The sequence below is a fragment of the Mastigoproctus giganteus genome, unplaced genomic scaffold (genome assembly GCF_048544385.1).
Source record: "Mastigoproctus giganteus isolate SK-2022 unplaced genomic scaffold, ASM4854438v1 scaffold_72, whole genome shotgun sequence".
Taxonomy (NCBI): domain Eukaryota; kingdom Metazoa; phylum Arthropoda; class Arachnida; order Uropygi; family Thelyphonidae; genus Mastigoproctus; species Mastigoproctus giganteus.
In genome coordinates, this window is record NW_028328349.1 from 36,382 (window position 1) to 52,167 (window position 15,786).

The 15,786-nt window shown below is 38.1% G+C and overlaps 1 protein-coding gene across 1 annotated transcript in view; it reads right to left on the minus strand.

The window, feature by feature from the left end:
* Positions 1–15,539, minus strand: part of LOC150074726 (ryanodine receptor-like) — a gene marked incomplete at its 3' end in the record, with an annotated part of 42,142 nt that extends 26,603 nt beyond the window's left edge. The window contains 3 exon segments of the mRNA XM_090389492.1: positions 232–291; positions 11,854–12,009; positions 15,411–15,539. Of these exon segments, the coding sequence (XP_090245618.1) occupies positions 232–291; positions 11,854–12,009; positions 15,411–15,491 (297 nt within the window).
* Positions 15,540–15,786: the final 247 nt, after the last annotated feature.

The following is a 15,786-nucleotide window of genomic DNA, read 5'->3' on the forward strand; positions in this document are numbered from 1 at the left end:
GCCTTTGATGTCTTGACCAACACTTCAAATTCATCAAATTTATTTACTATACTTCTAGAATTGGTATACATGCAAGTAACTGATGATCATGAATATTATCAGATATTTACATATTTGCATCCTATCTAGCATTATACATAAAATAGAACAAGCACTGAAAATTGTTATATTAATTGTATAATATTTCTACAATATATCAAAAAGTAATAAAAAAAATTAAGTTTGGCCTACTTTATCTGGCAGGGTGAGCTGAAGCTTGATATATTCAAAAATATCGGATTCTGGTGTTTTCTGTAAATAAAAATCAAAAAAATTCATTAATAAACACAAATATTTAATGTGTGACGTCTGATGAGCAAAACTTTCATAGTAAATATTAGAACACAGATTTATTCAAAATTACTGCATAAAATGAATTAGAAGTAAGTCTGGCTAATGACAAAAGTTTTAAATTATGATAAAGACCTGAACTACCTGTTGCTGCTTTTCTTTTCTATAAGTTGATTCAGGTGCGAATACAGGTTTTACGTATATATATTTTATACACAGCATCCAGGGAACAGTTGGTTGGCACCATCATGATATAGAAAATTACAGTAAGAAATACTGCAAGCGTTTTGCTTCTGAATTTCATAAAAATGTGTCATAGTAGGTAAATTCATTATGGGATGCAGGATCTTTGTAAGCCAAATGAATTATAATGAAGTGCTAGAATGGACTTGTGAGTCATATTTTGAATGCTTCCTCTTAAAATTCAACTTGAAAATCCAACAAAAGTTGGAGAATATCATTTGAGAATACATCCACAAAAAAGCAATTATGAGTATTCCAGGAAGCTGGCATGAATTTTAACATTTAATTTTTAACTGAATTCAATTCAAACAATAAAGCTAAATATGATAAACTAAAATGCCCCAACAATTATATGATAAAATAATGATTTATTTTGTGTGTGTGTGTGGGATAAACAATTAGTCATCTGTTCATTCAATTCAGTATTATTTAAGCAATGCAAACCCAGGGTCTTGAGCTGGATATCATCATCCTACTCTTTCTTGGTGATTCCTTTCTACTTCTGACTCTTGCTTGCACTCTCTCTCTCTCTCTCTCTCTCTCTCTCTCTCAGGGTAACTCAGGAAATTTTTTTGGCTGGTGCAACATAAGCCTCAAGCTTCCTTCCATCATATTAGCATTAGTATTAGCATTATTAGCGGCATATGATGCAAGAAAGCACGCTTATGTAGCATCAGCCAGAAAAAAAAAAAAAAAACTTCCACTTCACCCCTCCGTTCATTCGAAATACCTGTCCAGCTGAGCCTTAAATTTATTTAGGCTATCAACTTCCACAACAAGGGATGCAAGTCTGTTCCACCAACCAACTACTTTCTGGATAAAGGCAAATTTCCGGACATCTATCCTACATCTGTCTTTCCTCAATTTCAATTTATGCCCTCTCAGGTGATTATCCTGAGCAAGAGGCAGAATCCCATTAACATTGAGCATGCTCAAACCATTCAAGGCTTTATACACCTCTATCAGATCACTTCGCCGGTGCCTAGTCTCCAGACACTGTAATTTGCAAAACTTAAGCCTTTCTTCGTAAGAGCAACCCTTTGTTCCATTCACTAACCTTCTTGCCCTTCTCTGTACTCGTTCCAGCAGCTCTACATCCTTCTTGAAATGAGGCCTCCAGACCAGTATACAGTACTCAAGGTGTCGCCTGACCATTGCCACACCTTGAGTACAAGGAATAATCACCTCCTTATCCCTGCTAGAAAAATTGCTGTATATCATTGATAAGACACCATGAGCTACTCTTGCAGCCCGTTTGCACAGCTCAGAGAACTTCATATCTGCCTGCACAATCACCCCCAGGTCCTTTTCATTCTCTACTACTGTCAGTGCAGTACCACAGAGTTGATACGTTGCTCTGGGGTTGCTGTTTCCCATATGTAGTACAGTAATACCCCGAAGTTACGCGATAGGTGGGTCCGACGAAAATCGCGTAAGTCGAATTCGCGTAAGTCGGGGTACAACTTTGCATATAAATACATATAAATTTTGCTTAATTGGGACCAAGGACTAACAAAAACACTAGTTTAGAAGAAAAATATTAATAAAATTGCAGTTCTTTATACATATTAATACAAAATATGTATTAAAAAAACAAATGACTTACATAAAAAAGTTATTTCGATGTCGATGGCTTCATAAAATCTAACAAATTCGTCTGACGACACAGCGCGTTCTTTTTTTCACGCAGAATTTCTTCGTAGCAAGCTAATAATTTTTTTATTCCTTGCTTTGTAGCTATAACGCGTTCTTCGTTGGAGTCTATGTTTTCTAAAATTTTTAAGCCCTTTACAAAATTGAGCCCTTTTCAATTTTCAACCTGTCAAGTTTGCAATTGTCATGTGCTTTTCGCCGTTGCTTCATTTAGGCCTGTAGCACGTGCAATATCACATGGTCTTTCATTTCGCTCAAAGCGTTTCACAATTTCATATTTTTTCTCTATCGACAGAGGCGGACTGGCCATAAGCCTTACCGGGGAAACCCCGGTGGGCCAGTGTGATTTTGGCTATAAACCATAGTATGAGGCCACTATAAATTTTCCCGGGTAAGAATTTTTGAACAGTCCGCCTCTGTTTATCGATAATTGCTTTTATTTTTCTCTCTGAATCTGCAGTGTCTTCACCAGGACGCTTCCTTTTCACACCTTTTTAATTAAGTATTTTACTCATTTTTAGGGAATAAAGCACAATTACAAAACGAGGAGGCACGCTTGATACGCATAAACAAAGCTGCGCACATGTAGCAACTGAATAAACAACACCATAAAGGCAGAGATACACTATTAACACCTCACATTTCTAGGGGTTACTACCATAAAACAATAAAAATCCAGTTGCGTTTCTGCTAGTGAAATCTGTTATAAACTGGTAGTAAACTCGATCTAATTGCATTTGCGATTATACCGATAGCTAGAATTGTGTTGGTTTTTACGTTATTATGGTGAAATGTGTTTCCCCTTCACTGATATAAAAAAACATAAAAGCAGCAAAGTTGAATTTTGTTCATCTTTCGCTCTCATTCTCCGCCGTCGCACCGTATATCGATAACATATGAAAAACGACCTTGAAGATAGTGGGCGGCAGCGTTGCCAAACGAAAAAATCAAGAACCGCGTAACTCCGAGTTCGCGTAAGTCGGGGTAGCGTAAGTTGGGGTATTACTGTACTTTACATTTGTCAATGTTAAACTTCATTTGCCACCTCTCAGCCCATCTGCTCAACCTTTCCAGATCCTGTTGCAGCAGCATAGCATCAGTAGTGTCCTTAACAACCCTGCCAACTTTTGTACTGTCTGCAAACTTGGACATTAAGCTTGATATACCATCATCAATATTATTTATAAATACAGGAAACAATAATGGACCCAACACTGAACCCTGAGGGACTCCACTGATAACATTAGTCCACGATGAGCAGTGTCCATTGATTACCACTCTCTGTCTTCTCCCCCTCAACCACCCCTTTATCCATAGCAGCAATTTGCCTACAATGCCACACTGCTCCAATTTGTGCAGCAGTCTTCCATGTACAACAGTATCAAAAGCCTTTCTAAGATCCAAGTATATAATATCAAAGTTATTCCCTGCATCCAGTTCTATTGTGACTGCATCATAGTATCCAATCAAATTGGTCAGGCAAGACTTCCCCTTAACAAAACCATGCTGTGTCCTAGCTATATCTGAAGTCTGGTCTAGATGATCCTGCAGTGTTTCTTTAACCAGTGCCTCCATTAATTTTCCTGGAACAGAAGTTAAACTCACAGGTCTATAATTACTTGTGTCAGCCTTTGATCCTCCTTTGTGAATTGGGGTCATATTTGCACATCTCCAGTCTATGGGTACCTCCCCTGAGTCCAAGGAAGCTCTCATAATTATGGCTAAGAGTTTGCTTACTTCCTTTGCTGTCTCCTTTAATATAACTGGATAGATCCCATCCACCCCAGGTGCTTTCTTGTGTTTATCTTCAACAATTTCTCCTCCACTTTACTCTCAGTTATTACAAGATTATCTAGCTTACTGCCAGAGTTGAATACACCTCTGGCATTCCCCTCCCTGAATAACTCCTCATGTTTGAATGTCGATGCAAAATATTCATTTAGTTTGTTAGCTACCTGAGCAGGATCATCAACAGTTGAACCATCGATATCATGTGGATTAAATCTGATTCATCCCGTTCCTTCTAGAGTTTACATAAGTAAAGAACTCTTTGCTGTTTTTCTTTGCATCCCTTGCCAAAGATTTCTCGTAATCTGCCTTCGCCTGCCTAACCTCCTTTGTAACTTGGTTACAGATCAACTTATATCTATCATAGGCTTCTGTGTCACGTGTTAATTTATATGTATCCAAGTGTTTTTCTTCTCTTCCATATGTCTCATTAGTTTATCTGACATCCATTTCGGTCTAAACTTTGAATAATATTTCTTAGTTGGTATGTAAAGCCTGGTAGCTTCCAAGATAAGTTCTTTTAATGCTTCCCTTTTTGAATTTGCTGTTGGTAACATTATCAGTTGGTCCCACTGTATAGAATTTAAATACTGTCTCAGACCATCGTAGTCGCCTTTACGAAAGCAATAACCCTTCCCTTTACCCCTGATGGTAGTTACCTCTTTGAGTAAATCCCACTTCAGCACACTGTGATCACTACCACCTAGTGGTTCCTCTATCTGCAGATTCTTAATGCATGAAGAATCACTACTGATAATCAAATAAAGAGTATTACTCCCTCTAGTTGCCTCCCGAACATGCTGATGTAGAAAACAATCATCCAATAAATCCACAAAAGCCTTGCTAGTGTGTGAGTGACCAACCCACAAATTCCAGTCAATATCTGGGAAATTAAAATCCCCATTATAAGAGGGTCTGATTTACTGGCCCACTCTATTTCCCTGTACACTTTCTTATTATACTCATCAGAGTTGTTAGGCCTATAGCACACTCCTACTCTGAATTTTGATCTCCCAGTGCTTATGTCACACCAAACTGACTCGACACTGCACTGTCCAGCGATGTCAACTGGCTTCACTTCATTGGATTTTATGTGTTTCTTAACTAATAGCATAACCCCTCCTCCCTTCCTATCCTGTCTATCCTTTCTGTAGACGTTGTACTCCCTAAATTCCAGTTCTGCATTCCTTATATCTGTGTGACCCCAAGTCTCTGATATCCCAACAATATCCGCCTTTGATGCTTTGAGCAATACCTCAAATTCATCAAATTTATTTACCAAACTCCTAGCACTGGTGTACACGCAAGTATACATGCACCTGTTCTTTTCTTAGCTACTCTAACAACCCATGTGTTTACTTGTACTGCAATGACTCCCAGCAGTCTCTGAAATATCCTGCATCTTGTTTTCCAGGCTTCTGCTCATTCCAATAGAAGTAGTGCAAGAATCACTTTCACCTCTGCCAGTGGCTACTGTTAATCTATTAGTCCTTGTATCCCCCCAAGCTAGCAGTTTTCTGACCCACCTAACACTGCCTCGATAGCATCAGCAAATATCCTTGCACCCTTTCTATTTAAGTGTATCCCATCCCTGTAGAAGCAGTCCCTTCTGTTAACAAGTACAGACCAGGCTGAAAAAAATTCTACCCCTTGAGCCTTGCACAATCTTTCCAGGGCCGAATTGATCGACAGGGCTCTCATCATATACTCCCTCCTATCGTGTCTGGGCAGAATTGCAGACACTTTCAAATTCAACCCTAATGCTCAAGGGCACAAAAGGTGATATAGTTGTACACGTTGGCACTAATGATATTAAGAGTAGGAGACCGGCAGAATTACTCAACAAGTACAGGTCACTGTTGAAAAAAAGCCGAGAATTAGGGTTGAATTTGAAAGTGTCTGCAATTCTGCCCAGACACGATAGGAGGGAGTATATGATGAGAGCCTTGTCGATCAATTCGGCCCTGGAAAGATTGTGCAAGGCTCAAGGGGTAGAATTTTTTTCAGCCTGGACTGTACTTGTTAACAGGAGAGATTGCTTCTACAGGGATGGGATACACTTAAATAGAAAGGGTGCAAGAATATTTGCTGATGCTATCGAGGCAGTGTTAGGGGGGTCGGAAAACTGCTAGCTTGGGGGGATACAAAGACTAATAGTTTAACAGTAACCGCAGGCAGAGGTGAAGGTGATTCTTGCACAACTTCTATTAGAATAAGAAGCGACCTGGAGCGAGGGGTGTTGGGGGTTTCAGGGACGGATGGCAGTCATCCTGGAATAGTTGGGTATATGGGATGTGTTAGGGTAACAAGGAATAGGCATAGGAGCATGTATGCTTGCATGTATACCAATGCTAGAAGTATAGTAAATAAATTTGATGAATTTGAAGTGTTGGTCAAGACATCAAAGGCGGATATTATTGGGATAGCAGAGACGTGGTGTCACAAAGATATAAGGAATGCAGAATTGGAATTTGGGGAGTACAATGTGTACAGAAAGGATAGACAGGACAGAAAGGGAGGAGGTGTTATGCTGTTAATTAAGAAAAACATAAAATCAAAAGAAGTGCATCCAGTTGATATAGATGGACAGTGCACTGTTGAGTCAGTTTGGTGTGACATAAGCACTGCGAAAGCAAAAATAAGAGTAGGAGTGTGTTATAGGCCTAATGACTCGAATGAGTACAATGAACAATTGTACAGAGAAATAGAGTGGGCCAGTAAATCAGAATGTCTTATAATGGGGGATTTTAACTTCCCAGATATTGACTGGAACTTGTGGGTTGGTCACTCACACACTAGTCAGACTTTTGTGGATTTATTGGATGATTGTTTTCTGCAGCAGCATGTTCGAGAGGCAACCAGAGAAAGTAATACTCTTGATCTGGTTATCAGCAGTGATCATTCGTGTATTAAGAATTTGCAGATAAAGGAACCACTAGGTGGCAGTGATCACAGTGTGCTGAAGTGGGATTTACTCAAAGAGGTAACTACCGTCAGGGGTAAAGGAAAGGGTTTTTGCTTCCGTAAAGGTGAGTACAGTGGTCTCAGACAGTTTTTAAATTCTGTACAGTGGGATCAACTGACGATGTTACAAACAGTAAATTCTAAGTGGGAAGCATTCAAGGAATTAATCGTGGAAGCTACTAGACTTTTCATACCAATGAAGAAATATTGTTCAAGGTTTAGGCCTAAATGGTTATCAAATGAACTAATGAGACTCGTGACAGAGAAGAAAAATGCATGGGATGCATATAAATTATCAGGCGACGCAGAAGCCTGTAGCAGATATAAGCTAGTCTGTAATCAGGTCACAAAGGAGGTTCGGCAGGCAAAGGCGGATTACGAGAAATCTTTGGCAAAAGATGCTAAGAAAAACAGCAAGGATTTCTTTACTTATATAAACTCTAAAAGGAAGGGGATGAATATGATTGGTCCACTTGACATCGATGGTTCGACTGTTGATGATCCTGCTCAGATAGCAAACAAACTGAATGAGTATTTTGCATCTACATTCACAAGTGAGGAATTATTAAGGTTTGAAAATGGCAGAAGGTTATCAAATTGTAGCAGTGTGCTTAATGATTTTGTAATAACTGAGAGCAAAGTGGAGGAGAAATTGTTGAAGTTAAACATAAGAAAGCCACCTGGGGTGGATGGGATCTATCCAGTTATATTAAAGGAGGCGGCAAAGCAACTAAGCAAACCCTTAGCCATAATTATGAGAGCATCCTTGGATTCAGGGGAGGTTCCCACGGACTGGAGATGTGCAAATGTATCCCCAATTCACAAAGGAGGTTCGAAGGGTGACACGAGTAATTACAGACCAGTTAGTTTAACTTCTGTTCCGGGTAAAATAATGGAGTCACTGGTTAAAGATGCATTGCAGGATCATCTAGACAAGACTGCAGGAATAATTCAGACACAGCATGGGTTTGTTAAGGGAAAGTCTTGTCTGACAAATTTGATTGGTTATTATGATGTGGTCACAAAGGAAATGGATGCAAAAAATAATTTTGTTATCATATACTTGGATTTCAGGAAAGCTTTTGACACTGTTGCGCATGGAAGACTACTGTACAAATTGGAGCAGAATGGTATTAAGGGTAAGTTGCTACAATGGATAAAAGGATGGTTAAGTGGGAGAAGACAGAGGGTGGTAATCAATGGGTGCTGCTCTTCGTGGACTAATGTTATTAGTGGAGTCCCACAGGGTTCGGTGTTGGGTCCACTGTTGTTTTGTATATTTATCAATGATATTGATGAAGGTATATCAGGCTTAATGTCGAAGTTTGCAGATGACACGAAGGTTGGCAGGGTTGTTAATGACAGTAATGGCAGTGTGCTACTGCAACAGGATCTAGATAATTTGGGCAGATGGGCTAAGAAGTGGCAACTGAAGTTTAACCTTGACAAATGCAAAGTACTGCATATGGGTAGAAGTAACCCCAGAGAAACGTACCAACTGTGTGGTACTACACTTAAGGTGGTAGAAAATGAAAAAGACCTGGGAGTAATAGTGCAGTCAGATATGAAGTTTTCTGAGCAATGTAGACAGGCTGCTAGGGCAGGTCATGGGGTTTTGTCAATGATATATAGGAATTTTGCTAGCAGGGAAAAGGAGGTGATTGTCCCTCTGTATAAGGCAATGGTCAGGCCATGCCTTGAGTACTGCGTACAGGTCTGGAGGCCTCATTTTAGGAAGGATGTAGATTTGCTTGAGCGTGTACAGAGAAGAGCAACACGATTGGTGAGGGGAATGAAGGGATCCTCTTACCAAGAGAGGCTTAAGTTCTGCAAATTGCAGTGGCTGGAGACTAGGCACCTGCGCGGTGATCTGATTGAGGTCTATAAGGCCTTGAATGGGTTGAGCACGCTGAATTCTGATGGGATCCTCCCACTTGTTCAGAATACGAACCTACAGGGACATAAGTTCAAATTAAGAAAGGATAGATGTAGAATAGATGTGCGGAAATTTTCCTTTAGCCAGCGGGTGGTTAATTGCTGGAACAAACTTCCATCTGTCGTTGTGGAAGTTGATAGGTTAAATAAATTTAAGGAGGAACTGGACAGGCATTTGGAGGGTATGGTGTGATTTTTTTTTTTTTTTTTTTTGGCTGATGCTGCATAAGCTCCTACACTTGCTTTCTTGCATCAAGTGCCACTACTACTACTACTACTACTACTACTACTAATTCACGGCTTTTTTTCAACAGTGACCTGTACTTGTTAAGTAATTCTGCCGGTCTCCTACTCTTAAATCATTAGTGCCAACGTGTACAACTATATCACCTTTTGTGCCCTTAAAAGATGATATCCACTCTACAATGTCATCAATCTTGGCCCCTGGCAGACATACCCTGGTCCTGTTCCACCTATCCTTTTTACAAAGCATGTTCCCCGTTTCCCTGACAATAGAGTCACCAACAACTACTAGTTCCTGTGGGACCAGTGCATTCTGCCTTGGGGGTTGCCACTGTGTTGCGTAATGACCAAGCTCTGGCATTGATGTGGGCAGCTGAGAGCTTGATGGGCTCCTCACTTTAAATCCTTCGTGGGCATCCACCCTGTCCTTCAAGCTCTCATATAGGCCCATAACAATGCTGAGTTGTCGCCTGATTTCATTACACTCCTTGCATCGCGCACACACACACAAAGGCATCCCCCATAAAAATATCATGTTCCGTACCCGATTGCTTCACAAACATCATGCAAGCAGTGCATTTTAAAAGGCTGTGATTCAGAGGGAAACTGCCCCCCTCAGTTCTTCTCTGAGCCAAGCACTCCCATTAGCTTGAGCCTTTTGCTTTGCTTTTGCTTATATGGATAATAATAACAATTACAAAGGAGAGAATATCTTTAAATTAGATAAAAGTGTGATGATGTGCATGAGTGTGATTTAACATCACACTCATGCACATTTTAACTGAATTCAATTCAAACAATGGATCTAAATATGATAAACTAAAATGTCCCAACAATTATATGATTACACCTTACAACAATTACACCTTGCCAGTAAACAAAATTAATCAGCAATAGAATAATTGTATTTTGGTATAGAGGATAATTTATGAGAAAAAAAAATAATAATAATAAATTTTAAAAAAATGAATAAAAAGAAAGATACTAATTGATGTACATCAACTGTCATGCGGGTTTCTAGTTAGTGATGGGTTTAATTTCCTTTTTATAAGCAGTGGCAATTCATAAAAGGGTCTAATTATGGTACCAATGGAACATAATCAAAATTAGCTGATTTGTTGATAATCGTATGGTATGCAAGTTATCTTAAATAATGCATATTCTTTGCTTCTGACAGATGATTGAATAGTATGTATGCAATCGCATGTAATTTAGAGAGCTACTTCATCATAGATTACAAATTTCACCCAATAATCTAAGTGTGAACCCCATACACCAAGCATTGTATGGGATTCAAGCTTATATACAAAAATACTGAAATCCCTAATGTGAGCTTTTTCTACAGCTTGTAGCTTTGAGGTGGTTGAGGTTCCTGTTATTTAACAGTATTTTTGTTTTGATGCTGGTGGTTTCATCAATACTTTCATTTTTGTCTCCAGATAAATCTAGCTTGAAGAACTTTACAGGTGATCTAGCAGCCATTTTTTCCCATATGAGCCTTTCTATGTAAGATGGAGGGTATCTTGCCTTTTTTGCTATGATGGTCAGAAGGTTCAGGATGAATTACCTGGAGTGACTTGGACAAACATCGTTTTTTGTTCTAAAGTTTATTGTAGAGAATTCATTCAAAACAGGGGAGTTGTGGCTCTACAGTTGTCCTGGTTAGAGTTATTATTATTTATTATCATTAGCTACATGGTGCAAGGAAGCCTGAGGCTTTTGCTACACCAGCCAAAAAAAAAAAAAAAATGCCTGAGTTACGCCCACGGTAGTCCCGTGATCAGACTTGATCATGCATCCCCCTCTTGACAACTGATAAGGTCCCAAACATTTTCTGTGCAGTTGATTTGTTGTGAGATGGCTGGAGCAATACCACATTTATTTTTATCAGTATCATGGTAAGGAGTCATTTTCCAGTTCATATTATCTGAGTTCTGTGGTTGACTGAATTAACCTCATAGTACTGAATTGTCTTTGACTTTTAGCTGAGGGTTCAGAACAAGGTCTTGAGGCAGTAAACTGTGGTGTTTGAAATGATCAGCTCCACATATTTTTGGGTATCAAAAATATGTGGAGCTGATCATTTCAAACACCATTTAAATACTGATGAACCATTTATGGTTCTTTTGCTACTAACAGATGAGAAATGCTAATGTTTCAGGAATTTCCACAGGGCTGATGCATCCTAGAAGTACTCACTTTGGCTTCCCCCCCCCCCTTAAACTTTCCTGTGTTTTTCTTCTTAAGTGGATGTCTGTATTCACCCATTGGGGAGGAATTTCCTTGCTTGTTTCCAGCAATAGTTGCACCATTATTTTAAGCAGGAGACTATAACTGGATAGTGTGGGCCACTGCTTATGAATTAATTAAAAATACAGAATTTGCAATTAATTCATTCATTTTATTTGATAGTTTGACTTTTTTTAAATTTTTACTTGAAGGTGGAGGTTGGTACCTCTTCAGCATTAGCTGTCACAGTTTGCAACAATTTCTCTAATGTGGTATAATAGCATCCAATTTTGTTAAAAAATCATTAATTGATAAAAATGTTACAAACTACATTACATCAGATTTAACATACAAAATAAGTTTTTTTTTGCCTTTGATTCCTCAATGTGGTACAATGTGTGGAAAAATTCCCATGTGCGTTTCAATATGAATAAATTGTTTCACCGCTAATTGTAATAAAGTACTAACTTTTAGATATTTTTCCTTTGCATGTTGTACTAATTCTTGTTCCCTGCCAGCAAAAAGATTTAGCCCAATAGGAAGGAGACGTTTTAAGCATGCTACCATTAGACTAGCTGCTAATTCTTTATCCTTATCTCTTTTGCCATCTCTTTTCTTTTTGACCTGTAAACAGAATAAATATTCTTCATTCATTTTTATTAAGTTCATTCAACTATATTTATTAAAATATAGTAAGATTTCATAAATCTGTAATTTTCTTAAAATTTTATATCATAAAAAGAAAAAAAAAAGCTTCATCAAGTGTTGTGTTGTATTGGTTATTGTAAATTACATGTGATTACATTCCAAGCCATATCTCACTCACTTTAAAATTTATATAATATACAGTCTGGATGACTGCATTTGTCAGATATAAATAGGAATAATCAACAAGAGATATACATGATTGAGCTTGATTATTAACTAACTGTCCAATGACATCATAAAATGAGTTTGATATTGTGAAAACAGTGGCTTTGGAAAGCTACAGCAGTTTCCTGTGGTTGTAATATAATTTACAATGGCCACAACAGACAACAGTGTATATACATACTGGTGCCTCATGGCTACCATATGTACTAAATGCATACTGATAGCAGAGCTTTATGGTTGATATACACAGTAAATATACAGTGATAGAGGATCTTTATAGCCATTATCAGTAAACCAGTAGCATACTCTATAGCATTCATAAGGGTTCAAGATCCTGGATTGCTATTGTGAAACAGATATCAATGGCATGCCATTAAAAAATGAAATACTATAAGTGTTATAGTGGTAAAGATGCTTTACTGCTTTGTCAAAAAAAAAAATTTTTTTTTGACAACTGTGCACTTTACTACCAACAATTCTCTATAGTATTAGTTAAAAAATCTGAAATTTTAAAAAATTTGGCAGGGAACCAAATTTTTGAAATCTGTAGATCACAAGACTGCCAGATTTATGAAATTGTACGGTAGGTTTACAATCAAAACTTTTTACTGATTCTAAATGTTTAATTACAGTGGGATCAACTGATGATGTTACCAACAGCAAATTCAAAATGGGAAGCATTCAAAGAACTTATCTTGCAAGCTACTAGGCTTTACATACCAACTAAGAAATATTGTTCAAGGTTTAGGCCTAAATGGATGTCAGATGAACTAATGAGGCATATGGCAGAGAAGAAAAATGCATGGGATACATATAAATTAACACGTGACACAGAAGCCTATGATAGATATAAGTTGATCTGTAACCAAGTTACAAAGGAGGTTAGGCAGGCGAAGGCAGATTACGAGAAATCTTTGGCAAGGGATGCAAAGAAAAACAGCAAAGAGTTCTTTACTTATGCAAACTCTAGAAGGAAGGGGATGAATCAGATTGGTCCACTTGATATCGATGGGTCAACTGTTGATGACCCTGCTCAGGTAGCTAACAAACTAAATGAATATTTTGCATCGACATTCATACATGAGGAGTTATTTAGCGAGGGGAATGCCAGAGGTGTATTCAACTCTAGCAGTAAGCTAGAGAATGTTGTAATAACTGAGAGTAAAGTGGAGGAGAAATTGTTGAAGATAAACACAAGAAAGGCACCTGGGGTGGATGGGATCGATCCAGTTATATTAAAGGAGGCAGCAAAGGAAGTAAGCAAACCCTTAGCCATAATTATGAGAGCTTCCTTGGACTCAGGGGAGGTACCCACAGACTGGAGATGTACAAATGTCACCCCAATTCACAAAGGAGGATCAAAGGCTGACACAAGTAATTATAGACCTGTGAGTTTAACTTCTGTTCCAGGAAAATTAATGGAGGCACTAGTTAAAGAAGCACTGCAGGATCATTTAGACAAGACTTCAGCTATAGCTCGGACACAGCATGGTTTTGTTAAGGGGAAGTCTTGCCTGACCAATTTGATTGGATTCTATGATGCAGTCACAAAGGAACTGGATGCAGGGAATAACTTTGATATTATATACTTGGATCTTAGAAAGGCTTTTGATACTGTTGCACATGGAAGACTGCTGCACAAACTGGAGCAGTGTGGCATTGGAGGCAAATTGCTGCTGTGGATAAAGGAGTGGTTGAGGGGGAGAAGACAGAGAGTGGTAATCAATGGACACTGCTCATCGTGGACTAATGTTATTAGTGGAGTCCCTCAGGGTTCAGTATTGGGTCCTTTATTGTTCTCTGTATTTATAAATGATATTGATGATGGTATATCAAGCTTAATGTCCAAGTTTGCAGACGATACAAAGGTTGGCAGGGTTGTCAAGGACACTACTGACACTATGCTGCTGCAACAGGATCTGGAAAGGTTGAGCAGATGGGCTGAGAGGTGGCAAATGAAGTTTAACATTGACAAATGTAAAGTACTACATATGGGAAACAGCAACCCCAGAGCAACGTATCAACTCTGTGGTACTACACTGGCAGTGGTAGAGAATGAGAAGGACCTGGGGGTAATTGTGCAGGCAGATATGAAGTTCTCTGAGCAGTGCAGACGGGCTGCAAGAGTAGCTCATGGTGTATTGTCAATGATATATAGGAATTTTTCTTGCAGGGATAAGGAGGTGATTATTCCCTTGTATAAGGCAATGGTCAGGCCACACCTAGAGTACTGTATACAGGCCTGGAGGCCTCATTTCAAGAAGGATGTAGAGCTGCTGGAACGAGTACAGAGAAGGGCAAGAAGGTTAGTGATTGGAACAAAGGGGTGCTCTTACGAAGAAAGGCTTAAGTTTTGCAAATTACAGTGTCTGGAGACTAGGCACTGGTGAGGTGATCTGATAGAGGTGTACAAAGCCTTGAATGGTTTGAGCATGCTCAATGCTGATGGGATTCTTCCTCTTGCTCAGAATAATAACCTGAGAGGGCATAAGTTCAAATTGAGGAAAGACAGATGTAGGATAGATGTGCGGAAATTTGCCTTTAGCCAGCGGGTGGTTGGTAGGTGGAACAGACTTCCATTCCTTGTTGTGGAAGTTGATAGCCTAAATAAGTTTAAGGCTCAGCTGTACAGGTATTTCGAACGAACAGAGGGGTGAAGTGGAAGTGGTTATTTTTTATTTATTTTTTTTACTTTATTTTTTTTTGGCTGATGCTGCATAAGCTTGCTTTCTTGCATCAAATGCCTCTACTAATGCTAATGCTAATTAATTAATTAGAAACAATGCCTAACAAATTTCATTATTAACTATGATAACAGTAGGTCTCTAGTTCAGCTACACATTATATGTCAGTGAATTTATTTGACATAGCTTATTCTTGATTAGAATAAAATAAATTTCGTTGATATTAATCAAAATGAGAACCAGAAAACCTGTAACTATATCTATTTAATTATCTTGAGTTTATTTATTTTATTCTTTTGAATTTATATCTTATAAATCTTGTAAATGACAATATGTATATGATATCAAGATTTGTATTATTTCAGAGCCCTCAGATCAAGGAGTAAAAGATTTCATTTTAATTCTATCAAAAATTGTTTCAAGTTTTATTATAAAATGTATCAACATTCTGAAAAATAAACAACTTGCTTTTTTAGAATGTGAAGTAGTTTGCTGGACATTAGAAACACTGCTTCTTCCACGACCAGCTGCTGGCATTATCAGAGCCATGTTATCAATCTCATGTTGAGAAATAAAGTTCTGTTCCTCTCGACGGCAAAACTGAAATGAAGTTAGAAACAAATTTGTTTTCAGCACTACTACTACTACTAATAATAATACAAATACAACAAACAACACTTATTGATGTTGTATATAATCATAATAATAATAAGATAAAGAAAAATTATTGTTAGATATATATATATATATATACACAATTATAACAGAAATACAATGCATAGATGGTGCCTACATAATGTCTTAGAATAGTTATGCCAGGGATCTTAAACAGATAGGTCACATG